Raw genomic sequence first — 14,153 nt, 5'->3', positions numbered from 1 at the left:
TTGTTATTGTTGTAACGTACTTCAATTTATTGACTTAATGATGGTATTCTGAGTTAATCCTAATAACATCCTCTTTGAAGAATCTTAACCCTCCAGGGAAATAGCTGAATAACCTCCAGAAGAAAAAAAAACACCAAAACCCCTTATGTCTAGGGAAAAATTAAAATGCTCATTTCAGAGAAATATCTGAAAAAGTGATTATAAGGGAACTGCACCCAATTCAAAAACGTAAAATACTGTAGCACCTGAACTGTTTTCTCCTTTACTATTTTAATTTGAGCATCTAACAGACGTTATTTATGACATTTCTGCCATTTCTTGATGCCATTTTTAATCTAATGAAAATGGTGTGGAACTAAACCATCACTCTTGAAGTAAGCTGTTCTGAATATCCGTTGTGCTTTACATCGTGAATTTAGACACAGAAGATAAAATAATGGAAGATAAAATCCACAGAAACCAGTGGAACTGAGAACTTCAGCTTGAATGTGACTTTCCCTGTGGCTGTTAGATGTATGTTGTAGCTGTATGCCACTAGAAAATGGAAATGGTTAATTTGAGCTTCACAGAAGGAATTCTGGTTTGTTAGGAGAAAAATGGAAGTGGATATTCTTTATTTAAACAGGAATGTTTAACTTTTTGTCTTCATGTTCTTCATAAGTTCATTATCATATATAAGAGAAGACTAGAAAGCATTAGCCCAACAAGAACTGTTTTTCCATTTTATTTTTTAACTTGGCAACCTAAGAAATGTTCAGTCACATCATTTTATTGCCAAAGGATTTCAAGGGAGCCTCTGGAGCATATTTTGCACTCTTGAAATTTAATTGAAAGAGTGAGGGCATTGATTCGTGAACAAAGACGCTGTTTTTCCGCAGAACTTCTGTTGAAATGAGCATTAAACTGAGAGAGACTCTTTAATTTCTAGGACTTTCTTTAATTTCTCACCTTGGTGAAAAACTCTTACCTTTAAAAACATGTTTTATGATACTTAATTTCATCACTTATTCTAGTTCGAGAAAACGGTTTTGCCAAAGTTGTTTTTTTTTAAACTGGGGAGGTGGGGGGAGGGGGGAAGTAGAGGGTAGGTTAAAAAAATTGCATCTGTAAGCTGGAAGATACAGCATTTTGTAAAAGCAGCCCGATCGCACAACAGAAAATCCTTGTGACTCCCTTTGAAAATAATGCTTTTTCCCTCCCCTTTTATTCTAGCATCCTCTCAACATTTAACACAGAAAAAAAGTTCAGTTGCAACATCAGAAAGTACTGTTCAAAGAACAGGTAAATCTTACTTTGGAAAAGCAGAATATAGGTGAACTAAACTCTTTATGTTTGTAACTGAAAATACATTTATTTAAATGCATATTTAATGGTCACTAATATGCTTGGTAGTTTGGGGGTTGGGGTTTTTTTTAATTATTTGTGCTTTTTGGGATTGCTTTGCTTTGTTAGATACATTGTGCTTTAGAAGTCTCCAAAGCCTTTTTGGAAAATCAGTATGAAAACAAATGAAAAAATCACCAAGGCCGTTTTTAGATATGCAGTCATAAGCTGGAGGGACTGGATTTCTAATGATAGGTTGTGTTTGAGTTTTGAAGTTTTGTTAAGAGCAAATAGGAGTTTTTCTTTTATATTTTGAAAATATTTTCAAAAGCCATGCTGGGAACGTAAGTTTTAGAGTTGTAATCCTTTTTTTTTTCTGTTCAGCTTTTAATGAACCCTCGGCCGTGTTTCAAGGATGGAGCCCTGGCAGATGACTTTTTGTTGTCGCCATCTATTATCATGGTGTTTCACCATCAATTCTGTGGTGTTTTAAAAAAATAATTTCCAAGATACGTAGGGAAAATGGATAGACGTGGACTTGCGCACGGGAAGTGCCACTCTCCATCAATTTGACGTCTCTAATATGATTAGAAGTGGAGCTTTCAGAAAGTAAAAATCGTACTAAATTGCTTTCTTTGAACTTCCACTTAAACATGCACCCTGTCCATTTACATCCGACTCATTGCCCCAGTGCTGATGTGGCTGTACTAGGGAGTTCCTGCTGGGGGGGAAGCACTGACATTATCAATTTTTACTATTGGATATTCTCCCCTTTCAAATTTTCCGTAGGAGGAAAAGTAACTCTTTCCTTATGTTGCTTAGTCTATTTTTCTTTTGTTACCAAGATACCTGTTTTTCCCAGATGGTGCTATATACACTTACACTGAGGAGTCTGATGTTCCCACAGTACAGATTATAAGGGGTATTTACCATAAGGGGACAGATGTTATCTGTTTTCTTACTTTTTTTTTTTACACCTTTATTCCTTGTGCACACTCTAGCAAACTTTGGGTACTAAGTTGATCTTAGAGGCAAAGCCACAGTTTTGTGCACCTCTGTCCCAAAGGTTGTAGGGTGTTCAGGGGTGAGGTGGAGTATCCTATAGGCAACGTGACAAACGAACAGTGAGTTAATACCTTATATTGTAATGGTAATCCCTAAACCATTGGCAGTTTCTCACGAGAGGTGCTGTGTTTAGATATAGATACTCCCTCTCCACAAAGGATCTGGTGGATATGGGGAGAATTAAAAGATGGACAGTAAAAAGATTAGAAATCTTACATGATGAAAAGAAGACTGTGGTGAAGACTCAAAAGGAAACCTGACCTCTATGTATAAAAACACTAAGAGAGAGAGAGAGAAAGAAGGCAGGTCAGACTTCTCTTTACATCGTCTCCCAAGAGATTTTTTTCCAATTCAGTAGAAGTATAATCGGGCTTCAGAAAATTGGCTTCCTTTGCCTTAGAAGATATTGCTGTGAGAGGTGGATGGGTTAAGGCAAAATTTTACATGCATAATAGATCCAGATTAGTATTTTTAAGGTTTAAAACTAATAAAACCTACAAGTTTTAGAAGTAATAAACTGTCTAAAATGGAAGTTAAAAAAGGGAGAGGACCGTAGCCCTTGTCAGGAAGTTTTCTCTACAGTTTTCTTTTGCAGGGTTCTTTTTAAATTCTCTCTGTCGTAGCTGGTGCAGGCCTTAATTGGAAAGAGCGCTTGGCTGATGTGGTACTTTGATATGTTAGCTTGCTTTGCTTTGAGAGAAACAATAGATGAGAAGTTTATTCTTCAGACCTACTATATAATGAGAAAAATGTGAGATAGTCATGCCTTGTCAGCGGGTATGTACCTCTACAGCAGACTTTAAAATTATCTTTTTCTCTTGTAGAACTTGAAACAAATGCTCCAGTAGTTGCTGGTCAAAGGTAAGGAGATAGTTTGTGTAGATTCAGAATAGATATAGCTTTCATGGGAGGAAGTCCCTTTCTCTTTGCTTAGTTGCACAACTTCTGCTATGCTTTTCATTTTCTTGTCTGTACCCTTTCTGACCTGCTAAGAAATTGGGCTAGTTGAATGTTTCAAAACATTGCTGAAATGCAGAATGTAAGGTAACTTTTTCCTGAGTCCGTCTTCGTGCTTTGGGCAGTGTTTCCTCTTATCCCTTCAGGCCTGAGTGTTTCACGTCCGGAAGGGTCTTGATGGTTCCACTGTTTGATATTTTCTGAAAACAAATCAAAACTAAAACCCCCAAAGCCTGCAGCTTACCTGTCATGTGAATTTTTGTTTTCTGAAAGTAAGTCTTTCTAAAGTTTGTTCTTCTTCTGCCTTCATGGCCGTTTTCTCCAGATTTCTTCTGTGTTTGCTTGTTGACACTGCCAAAGCCTGATAGGAAAGCCAGGTAGAAACTTCATCTTGTCCCGATTAAGACATTCAGTAATTAAAAGATCAAATTGCAAATGGTTGTGTTCTGTCAGAAGAAAATACGGTTTCCAAGATCTATTTCTATTAGAGTCTAAACCCACCAGTCTGTTAAACTCAGTCGAGGCAGCTGTAATGACAGACCTTGTAAGTTTTTTGGACAACTGTGCTGGCACAACTGGCCGGGTTTTTGATGCTGCCCTGGTTGGTGGCGTGATCCCCTAAGGCAGGGCGAGAGGTGCCATTCACTCACTTGGTTCATCAGGAAATACGAGAGTGTCTTCTTTTGTAAGGGAGGTAACGCAATACACTTTCTCGGATCAGGAATGACTCTGAATTGAATATTTAACTGTATTTACCTTCACATGGACTGGGATCTTTCTAGTTGTATCAGAGACGAACTGAAATTTCACGACAGGTTTTTTTTAGGGTAGAATTTTTCTAAAAAGCTGAAGGTGCAACACTTGGCAGATGCCGATTCTCCAAACGAAGTGTCCTTGTGTGACCGTTCTCCAAACTCATTCAGCACATCAAATTACTGCAAGTGCATTTCTGTTTGGATTTTTCTGGACTGATGCTTTTCTGAGCAAGACTGGAAAAGAAGGAAGGTTTTCAGGCAAACTGTGCATCTACTGATGGCTGGTTCTTACAGGAGCTTTGAGCTCCTGGCGTTAAACGCCATTCGGTACAAACCGTAGAGGAACCTTGCAACCTACAAAGCACTGGAAATATTTTTACTTGGGCCAACTCGATTTCCTCCTATAAAAGGAGAGAAGTGATGTGTTGGTTGCTATGAGACAATCCAAGCTATGGATTAGTCACTAGAACCTGTAAAAATTACCTGTAATAACTGAACTTAGCTGATGATGCCTGTTTGCTTACCTCCAGGTATCCTCTGAAGTAGGTGGCTGTTGTTTCAGCTGCCCGGGTTACTTAGCAGAAGACCAGTTTGTGACCTTTTGGGGGGATTCGGTTTATAGATTGCCCATAATACTGACTTACAGGGAAATAGATTTCAATATTTATTTTGTATCTGAGACAATCCACATGCTTCCGTGTTCTCCTCTACTGTGTGTTTCCTTGCTTGAGAATGTTTGTCTCTCCTCTCATTGACAAACTGTGTTTTATTTCAGATATCTGTTACTTAAAACTACAAGTATTTGTAGTAGTTTTTCCTATCAAAGCAGGACTTCCTCTGAAACAGTGACACTGTAGCGGAGCCTCTGTAACGCACAGATCTGCTCTGGGTGTTTTCAGTCAGTTCTCTGATTATGGCAGCCTTTCTTGAAATCTTGCAAGTATCACCCAAAGGGCATGAAATGAGTTTTCTTCCTCCTTTTCCATTATCAGCAGAATGATTTATTTGATTAATTACTTACCTTTGAGTTCACAGGAGATAAGTTTAGCTTAATCTTCAGAAACCTAGTCATTGGAAATAGTCTGGCATTAATGCATTAAGGAGAAAACACCCAAACCTCAGGATGAGTTTACAGGGTTAAGAGTGATTAAAATAAGAGAGGAGTTTAATTACAAAATGTAGCACTCCATTTATTGTCTTAGTGACAAGAAACACGGATTTCCACACTACCTAAAATTTTTTTTTTATAGCAGAAAAAGCTTTCTGTTATAAAAAAAAAGATTTTAACTCCAAGCTTCAAAGCTTGAAGAAAGTTTTAAATAAACCTTAAGCTTTTTAATATGTGAAGAAATCACTTGGATCAATGGAGTGAGTCTTTTTAGTGAAAACAAAAGCTGGCATACTCACTGAAGAGTTCATAATTCCTCCTTATGTTCATCTGCAATTTCAACTCTGTATTCCCATATCGTAGCGGTCTCTAATGTAACTTGTTTGCTTTTCCTAGACTTCAGTAATGGTGGCACCTGTGGAAAACAGAGCAGACAATTTATAATGCATCTAATTTCTTGGTCTTCTAATGTTGAAAATATTCTCTTTGAGGACTTCTCAATTCTGTATCCTCTGATAATTTTTAATAGAAATGGACTATACTCTGGCTTACTCAGGTCATTCTTCATCTGATAAAACTTCTGGTATCTCTAGCATTTCATATCTTCAGTGCTAATAGTCCGGAACTGGTACCTGTGTCGGTCCATCCTCCAGCTTGTCTGAGTTGCATAGAAAAACATAATTCTTCTTACACTTCATCAGAAATATTTTGTCCCACTTTATTAGTAATGAGACAAAAGAGAATTGTGAAAAGTCTAAAACTCCAAATAGAAGAAATTCAAGAACAGAGGATTCTGCCGCTTCACAGGAAACTGTAGAGAACGGACAGCGCAAGAGGTCCTCCAGACCAGCGTCTGCATCCAGCACTGCAAAAGGTAAAATGCACAGCCATCATTTTTCTGGAGAGGGCAGGAAGTAACGTACTTGCCCAAATAATAACCCTTTCAATAACTGGCTCATAACGATGCTTTACAGCTTGTAAGTGTTGTGTGCTTTTAACACTGGTTTCGATGATTTAGCCACAGGTTGGTCTTGAAGTATTTTCCGGCATCTGTACTGGCAGTAAATCTTGTATGAATTTCCCATTGTTAAATTTGTGGAACTTGTTTTCTGCAGTACTCATCAACGTAGTGTTCAGCAAGCTTGCCTAGTTGAAGTTGAATTCTCTTGGCAGAAATGTGTTGCCGTTAAAAGGACTGTACTCAAGCAAAAAAGTGACTTTTTTTTTTTTCCTGAAGCCTGAAAGACACAAGACAAATGCTTAAGTCTTCCCAAGTGCACGGTCAGCTCTTGCGAAGCCAAATGCTGTGGTTCAGGCACGCTCAGAACGCTGCCTGGATGGCAGCCTGGAGCATCGAGGAGTGCTGTGTGCGAGCACACAGAGCCTCAGCTGTTCTTTCCAAGAACATGTGAAATCCTAAAGTTACAGATATTAACCCGTGGCATTAGCAGTTGCTGACGTGCCTTATGTCTACACAGGTTACAATCTTTAACAAAGTGTGCGGCATTTGTGTGATACACGTGGTCGTTACCGGAATGCACGGTCCACGGTGCCATTCTGCATTTCTGAAGCTAACTGTGTCAGCTCCTTATGTTTAAGGGTCAGAAAAATTCTGATGGACGAAAGTTGTGCGAGAGGGTAGAGAGACCGTCAAGAGGCAACATTCGACCAATATTTTAAAGATAAAACATTCAGAACAAAGAGGTATTAATATAAAATTATTATAAAAGGAAGTCAAGTTGAATTCAGCAACCATTTTCCATACTGAAGATACTAAAGTTTGATGGTAAGAATATTTGCATTTTAAGAGTTTCAGAGAAGACTTCCAACTATACGTAATGGTGCAATGACTCTCAAAGATTACACGGAGGGACCTATATGTTCTGCACTCTTGTGGCTGCTGAATTTAATTCAGTTTACTTCTTGTGGCAGGATTGTGCAGAAGAATCTAAGTCTGTATTGTAAAAATAAATTATCTTTCATGATTGTGAAAAAAAGTTTGAAAAATGTGAAGCCAATGTAAAATTGATTTGGTGGTACTTTCCTGAGTTTGAGGTGATCTGAAACATATGACCTTCCCCACATACTGTAATGAATAAACCTAAAGATGACAACCAGTGGCACGTCAAATTCTGAAAATGTGGGAACATGAAAGTACATCAAATTTAAATAATACCAGAATTCACTTAGGGGTTTTATACTGACTGTATTATTCGTTTACCTCTGTAAGTAAAATCATTGTTTTTAAAATACGCATCTGAAACTGCCGCAGTATCTGAGGGTTTTGCTTGAAAACATAGGTCCAGCTTGCCGTGTAGTACCGTGGGCTTTGATTACCTGATCTTCATGCAAGCAACTGCCTACTTCCAAGTTGTAGAGAAAATGAGCAAAACAAGGCTCTCTTCCACAAGAGGACAGGCTGGAGGATTAGTGAGGTAGCTGAAGAAGTGTAATGAGGTTTGCCACTTGTGCCTACTCTGTTCCACGTTTTTATTGGTGAATCATAGCTTAAGAGAGCACATCTGTTTTGTATGCTCCTGGTCTTCTCCTAGACATCTACGGTTACGTTATCTGTGTCCTGAGAAACTCGCTAATCCATGTTAAAGAGAATGTGGGGCTGGGAGAAGTTACCCTTTGAGATAGAGGCTGATTAAGGTCGTTATAAAAATGGCGATTAGGAGCAACTTAAACATAACAGGGAGAGAGAAGAAGGCTTTGACCAGTTCATGTAGGAGTTCCCTTGCTAAGCCTCAGGAAGGAGGAGGCAGAAGGATAACTGTAAGAGAAGAGGACACGCTGGAAGTCAGCTCTCGTCCATACGTACACGGCCGCTTCGGTCTGCGGGTTTTGGGTAGAAGCAGGCGAGGGAGATGCTGGTGATGCTCACAAGGGACTGGGACAGGTACTGGACACTGCTGACCGCTGACCCAGTCGTTCTCCCAAAGACGGAGACTTCAGCAGCAGCAGGGATGGTTACAGCTGCTTAGAAGTAGCATTGCTGCTTGGAGGGGTCTCTGGTGACTGGAAGTCGTGCCTGTTAAGATGCTTCACTGCTGAAAACTGGTACCGTATTGGTATTTTCACTTTTTGGAGTACCTTTCCAGCAAGGGCTGTTTCAGAATTTACTGTAGCTTCGAGTTTGTTAAATTTTGAAATGTAGAATTTTTTTATTTTTTTTTAATACAACATTTAACAGCCATGGAGTTGTACCGTTGCTTTTCTAGTTTCAGATGTCTTGGAAGTTTTTTCCCTTTTGACTCTTAAAAAACCACACAGCTCTAATAGCTTTTGGAAAATATTGTAAAGAGCCAAAGATACATTGCCAACATTTAAAGTCACATTTTTCAAAAATCTAAAGATGCAAATACCCTTGGTCCTTACTCTTTTTTTGTTTTGGAATGGAAACTCAGTGCCTTGGTAAGTGCACGGAAAATGTCATCTGCTTTCACTGTAGCTTCTGCAAGTGCTTCTGGTTGTTCTGCCGCAGGGCTGCGTAGCACGTTGTACCTTTCTGCATAAGCTCTTTTTCTATGAGTCACAACGTACACTGAAGAGACGTGTTTTCTAGTGACCTGACTTCCCAAGTAGTCAAACAACTAGATTCTTAACTTGCGTGGCAGGCTCCAAAGTATCTTCCTAAGCTTTTTTTACAGCCGTCTCCATGACGCTTGGGCCTGATTGACGCAGTTTGTGCCCAGGGTTGTGCTGCTGTTTCACGGAGGCTTCCTTCTGTGGTGCGGCTGAGCAAGTTGTGGCACGTGGGGAACTACAGTTGAAGAACAGTTAAAAATATCCGGCTCTTATTTTTAAGGCCGTTATATTAGGACTTCATAGATGGTGAACTCACAACGCTCGGAAATAGTGTCCTAAGAGAAGCTAGGGGGAACTTTGTGCTGTGTCGCTGCTGACAGCTGTCGGCAGGGTCAAGGGTCCATGTGTGTTACGTCCTGTGAAGAGTCAGGCCCGGCTCTGTGGAAACCCTGGTCTTCAGAGGTTTCCACTCTGGTATGGTTTTGGAAAAATAAAAGGGCAATCTGTACACCTCTGGTTAATGGCTTACCGACTTCGTATCCATGCTTTTTTTCTTCTCTTAATTTCAGAAACGAGTGCCAGTGCAATGCAGTCAAAAAGAAGAAAATCCAAGTAAATTACTGCATGGAAACATGAAACTTGTAAATGAGTGTGAATTTACCAATAGCAATTTTGAGCTGTGATTTTTCTTTTTTAAATAAAATTCTGTACAGTAAGTCATTTTAATATTATACTGTTCCCAATAAATGATTTTTTTTTTCTAAAAAACAGATAAATAGATATAAAAACTGGGTTCTTCTAAAACCCCCTGGATTTACAAAGTGAAGTCCAGGGTTAGCACATTAGGTTAATGTGTTTGTATGAAATGGAAGGGGAGGGGAAGACAATTGTAAATTTATTTGTTTCCACTTTTCATAAACAAATTAGAATACAGGGTTGTCATTTTTAGGTATTAAAATAATGTATTGTGCTGTTGTTTAAGTACTGTATGTGAATAGCAGTAAGAGGGTTTATAAACAAACCCGATCTTGTTTGGAAATGTAAATAATTTTATTATATAGTAGATCTGATGTATTTGTTGTAGAAATGGACCAGTGAAACAAAAAAATAAATTTAAGGGTTTGTATAATGTGGAATCCCTCATGCTCTAAATAAATGTTATTGTCCTATAATTCGGGTTGTATTATTATTAGCAGCAACAGCAGCATCATTCCAAACAGGAAGATTGAAGGGATTATTTAGAGCTCTAGGCCTTCAAGCTCCTTATATGGAGCTTTAGAAAGGAATTTGTTTAACCACAAACGAATTAACTGATGCAGCTGTTCTTGCAAAGCAAGAAAAAAAACGCAAAGGCCACCCTCCTGCCCTCGGGATACGTGCAGTGAATACGTGGTGAGGAGACCCACAAATGAAGCTTCTCAGCAGGAAGACACGGCAGAGAAAAATGCCGTATTAAATGGTTTGAAGACTTCCTGAGATGCGGTAGCCTGAAGTGTATTTATCTGGATAACTACACTGCCGTCAGTGGTGGCTGGTTTGTCTGTACGGCCGCGGAAAGTAGGTCAGCCGCGTTGTTCTGGGAAGCTCTCACGGTGGGAAGCTGAGAAGCCAGGCTTTCCGGATTGCTTGTTGCTTTGTGCACAAATAGATACTCCTACCTTTTTTCTTCTCTTACGGCATTTTAAAAATCTATTTATGTATATCAAAAGGCTGATTAAATATAAATTGTCATTAAATATAAATTGTCACCTTTTATAATGACAGAAATTACCTGTTTGTGCACAAGGTAATAGACACTGAGCGCGGCTAATGTCCTCGCTGTCACAGTTTGGATGCTCTGTGTCTTCTGCATGGGAAAAGTCAGGTGTTGGTACAGGAATGCTGCCTCCTCCCGCGCCCCGCGAGCCCCTGTTCTCCCCCAGGTGCTCCCACTTCTCCTGCTTTTACGGGGGGTAGGATGAAGCTGGTTTCCACAAAAAGTATCTACTCCTTTAGGATTATAGATCCATGTGTACACGTTTATATATGCATGTGGGACTATAGATCCATGCATGCACATTTATATACGCATGTGGAATTACAGATCCATACATACACGTTTATATATGCATGTATATATTCTTATATGCACTCGTACACACATGAGTACAGTCAATAGGAAGCAGTTTCTGAAACGGCCCATTTTTACTGCTCCTCCACGTTGCATTTCTTAACCCTCACCTTAATTGGCCCGTTCACAAAATTGGTTTTATTCCACGTGTCAGTTTGTGCGAAGGACAAGGCAGGATTGCCCACGCCTGTCGGAAGCCTTCGGGGGGGTGGGAGAGGTGCCGTTGTGGTGGTGCTCTTTGATGTCCTACCCACTGAGTCTGCCCGAAACGCGAGGGGCGGGTGGGCAGGTAACCTGGTGTTCACCCTGCTCTGTGCTTGGCCTCGCTGCTGCTATTGCTGGTCAGGTCAGCGGGGAATTTTTGGAGAATGAGGAGCTGGACAAAGTCCACAGAACTGGAAGGTCGTCTTCACAGGCAAGGTGAAGGTCCCAATAAACGAGGGGAAGAGAGGGGATGCGCTCAGGTTTGTGGAGAACACCACGTTGAGGGAAGCAGACGAGCTTGAGGACAGGGTCACCATTTACAGGGAGATGGACCTTGGGAAAGGACAAATGCAAGATCCTACACCTGGAAGGAGCCAAGGTGGTGCCCACTGATGCGCTTGGCAGTGTCTGGCTGCAGAGCGGCTCTGCAGTCAGCCCTCGAGGAGAGGAAGCTAAGCCTGGCTTAATGCAGCGAGGAGGGCTGCTGTACCAGGCTGTGCTAGCAGAACCGTAGCCGGTGGGTAAGGGAAGTGACCCTTCCCTTCTCTCGGCACTTGTTAGATCACATCTGGAATGTTATCACCTGGTTTCCACCACCACCCCCCACACACAAGAAAGGTGTTGATAACGTAGAGGGGACACAATAGAGGGCTACCAAGATGGCCAGGGGCTGGGAACACGTGGCCAAAGAGGAGAGATGGAGGGAGATGGGTTTCGTCACCCTTTCAGGTACTGGAGAAGATGGAGCCAGGCTCTTACGGAGGTGGGTGCTGGGAGAAGGGGACACCACTAGAATAAACGGAAAGAGGAGGTTCTGGCTGGGTAGATAAAAAATTCTTCCTGGGGACAGCTGGGCACTGGGCCAGGTCTCAGAGAGGTGGTGGGATCTCCCTCTTTGGAGATTTTCAAGAATCGGCTGGACAAAGCACTGTACAACATGGTCTGAATTTGGTATTTACCCTGCTGTGAGCAGGAGGTTGGACTGAAGACCTCCTGAGGTCCATCCCAGCCCGAATGACCCTGTGCTTTGTCTCCTGCTGCCAAATTTGGTTTTCCCATGAGAAGGTTTATCAAAGCTTGCTCTTACCTATTTTGTCATTCCCCATATCTAACCTAACAATTCCTTGAAGTACTTCTCCCAGCAGCACCCCTTGGCTTTGCTCTGCCGGGGGAGCCGGCGCAGCCACTGGGCTGCTGGGCTCAGAAAGCCCTGTCCCACCTCTGCCCAAAGCAGGTTGCTCAAGGCCATGTCTGCTCTCATTTTGGGTATCTCCAAGGATGGAGACTCCTCAACCTCACTGGGTAACCTGCTCCTGTGGTGAACCACCCTTGCAGTAAAAAAGCGTTTTCTTATGCTTAAGTGGACTTTCTCTTCTTTTTTACTTCAATTTGTGCCTCTCATCCTGCCCCTGGGCTGAGAAGAGTCCGGCTCCGTCTTCTGTACTCCCCCATCAGGTATCTGCACACATGGATGGGATCTCCCTGAGCCTTCTCCTCCAGGCTGAGCAGTCCCAGCTCCCAGCCTCTCCTCATCTGTCAGATGCTCCAAGCCCTTAACCATCTTGGAGGCATCTCTCTGCCTCTCAGTTACAAGGTGGGCGATGAGAACGTGTCAGGTTGTTGTGTATGTGCTTGGAGAAACAGCTGATGCTGTAGAGATCGGCTGAGGTGGGACTCGTCTTTCTCAGGGCAATCAGCATCTGCTTTAGCCCTTGCAATCATCTACTGAGTTTTAGGGTCTGGTAACGGGGAGGGAAAAAAAATCCCCCCAAATGACTCAGCCTGTCCCATCCCCTCCCCTCTGCACCCTTGTCTTCAAAGGGGACTTCTTCCTATTGACGTGCCTCTGATAGTTACAGCATTGACTTCCAAAAGCGTATTTTAAAACCCAAAGCTTTTTGCAAACAGGTTTACTTGCAGGCTTTAGAGGAATACACATCAAATAGAGTTTAAATATAATTTTTTTTATTTCTTGTGGTTTTTCTTTATATTAGATTTTTTTTCAGTCAAAAGACAGCATTACAACCTAACAACCAAACCCAGGTTACATACACACAGGCACACTACATAACGTATTCCAGGCAGTCGTGTCCTTCAGTCTGTTGACGCACGGCAAATGTTTAAACAATGTCCTACGAGAAGTAGACACCCTTTCTCTACTAACCTTGCTTACACTGATTTAACAAGTAACACAGAAAAAGGACGTATTTCGTTAGCTTCGCATTTCAGACGAGGTTTCAGTCCTACAGCATAGGTGATGTAGAAAAACGTGGGGCTTTTTTTTTTTCCTCTTCTCAAAATCCCGGTGTGGAAATTGTCCCACTGTTGTAAGGCATTCAGCAGAGTACGGCTGACAGAGAACTGCTGCGTGGGCATCTGCTTGATGGCGTGGGTCCTCTGCAACACCTCAACAAGGTCAACCGCGGGGCTGCTCTGCCCCGGGGCGGTGGCGGGCGCAGGGCTGGCGGCCGGGGACGATAACATTCTCCAAAGCATTTTAGGGAAGGCTTAAGGCAACCTTTTCTGACCCAATAGCACTTTCTTCTCCTTTCTCTTGAAAGGAAAGGACGGCTATTGAACACACCATCTGTCCTGGCGAAGCGCTGGTGCTCGTTCTGCCGTTACTGCTCGCTCTCCACACATAAACTGGTGGGGAACTGGGGTTGAGGCTGAGCTTTTCAAAGCTGCCTAAGAGATTTAGCATCCAAAATGCTAAATGCTTTTTAGCTGAAAAAAAAAGCGCTAAATGCTTTTTAGGGCATTAACTCTATCAGGCTTCTCTGAAAATCCCAGCATCTACTTTTAAAACAACATAGAAACACGGAAATATCGAAAACTGACTCCCCAGTCATCTCTTGCATAGGACTTTTAACTATAGTTCACTGATTTATTCAAGTTCTGCAGTTGTGTTAAAAAAGATGACAAACCATGAAAAAGGGTGAAAGGCACGTGTAGTCAGTCCAGCATGGAGATGGATAATGCGCGTGGGTGAGTTTTACAAGCAGAATACCTAGGGTTGATACATACAAATAAAATATTGCAGTGCTCACTGGCTCTGTATGGATATATTTATGATACAAGAGAAAATATTACTATTTTA

At 41.5% G+C, this 14,153-nt stretch overlaps 1 protein-coding gene across 5 annotated transcripts in view; it reads left to right on the top strand.

Moving 5' to 3' along the window:
• The window catches only part of NCOA6 (nuclear receptor coactivator 6), a 47,306-nt gene extending 37,395 nt beyond the window's left edge, over window positions 1–9,911 (top strand). For 2 of the 5 annotated variants that reach the window (XM_075166218.1, XM_075166217.1), the window contains 4 exons: window positions 1,213–1,281; window positions 3,213–3,249; window positions 5,910–6,082; window positions 9,309–9,911. In XM_075166218.1, coding sequence (XP_075022319.1) covers window positions 1,213–1,281; window positions 3,213–3,249; window positions 5,910–6,082; window positions 9,309–9,355 — 326 coding nt within the window. In that variant the 3' untranslated portion in view covers window positions 9,356–9,911. The other 3 variants (XM_075166219.1, XM_075166221.1, XM_075166220.1) reach the window with 3 other exon arrangements.
• Window positions 9,912–14,153: the final 4,242 nt, after the last annotated feature.

The sequence above is a fragment of the Calonectris borealis genome, chromosome 17 (assembly GCF_964195595.1).
Source record: "Calonectris borealis chromosome 17, bCalBor7.hap1.2, whole genome shotgun sequence".
In the NCBI taxonomy this organism is placed as follows: domain Eukaryota; kingdom Metazoa; phylum Chordata; class Aves; order Procellariiformes; family Procellariidae; genus Calonectris; species Calonectris borealis.
This window is presented reverse-complemented; position numbering and strand designations above follow the sequence as displayed.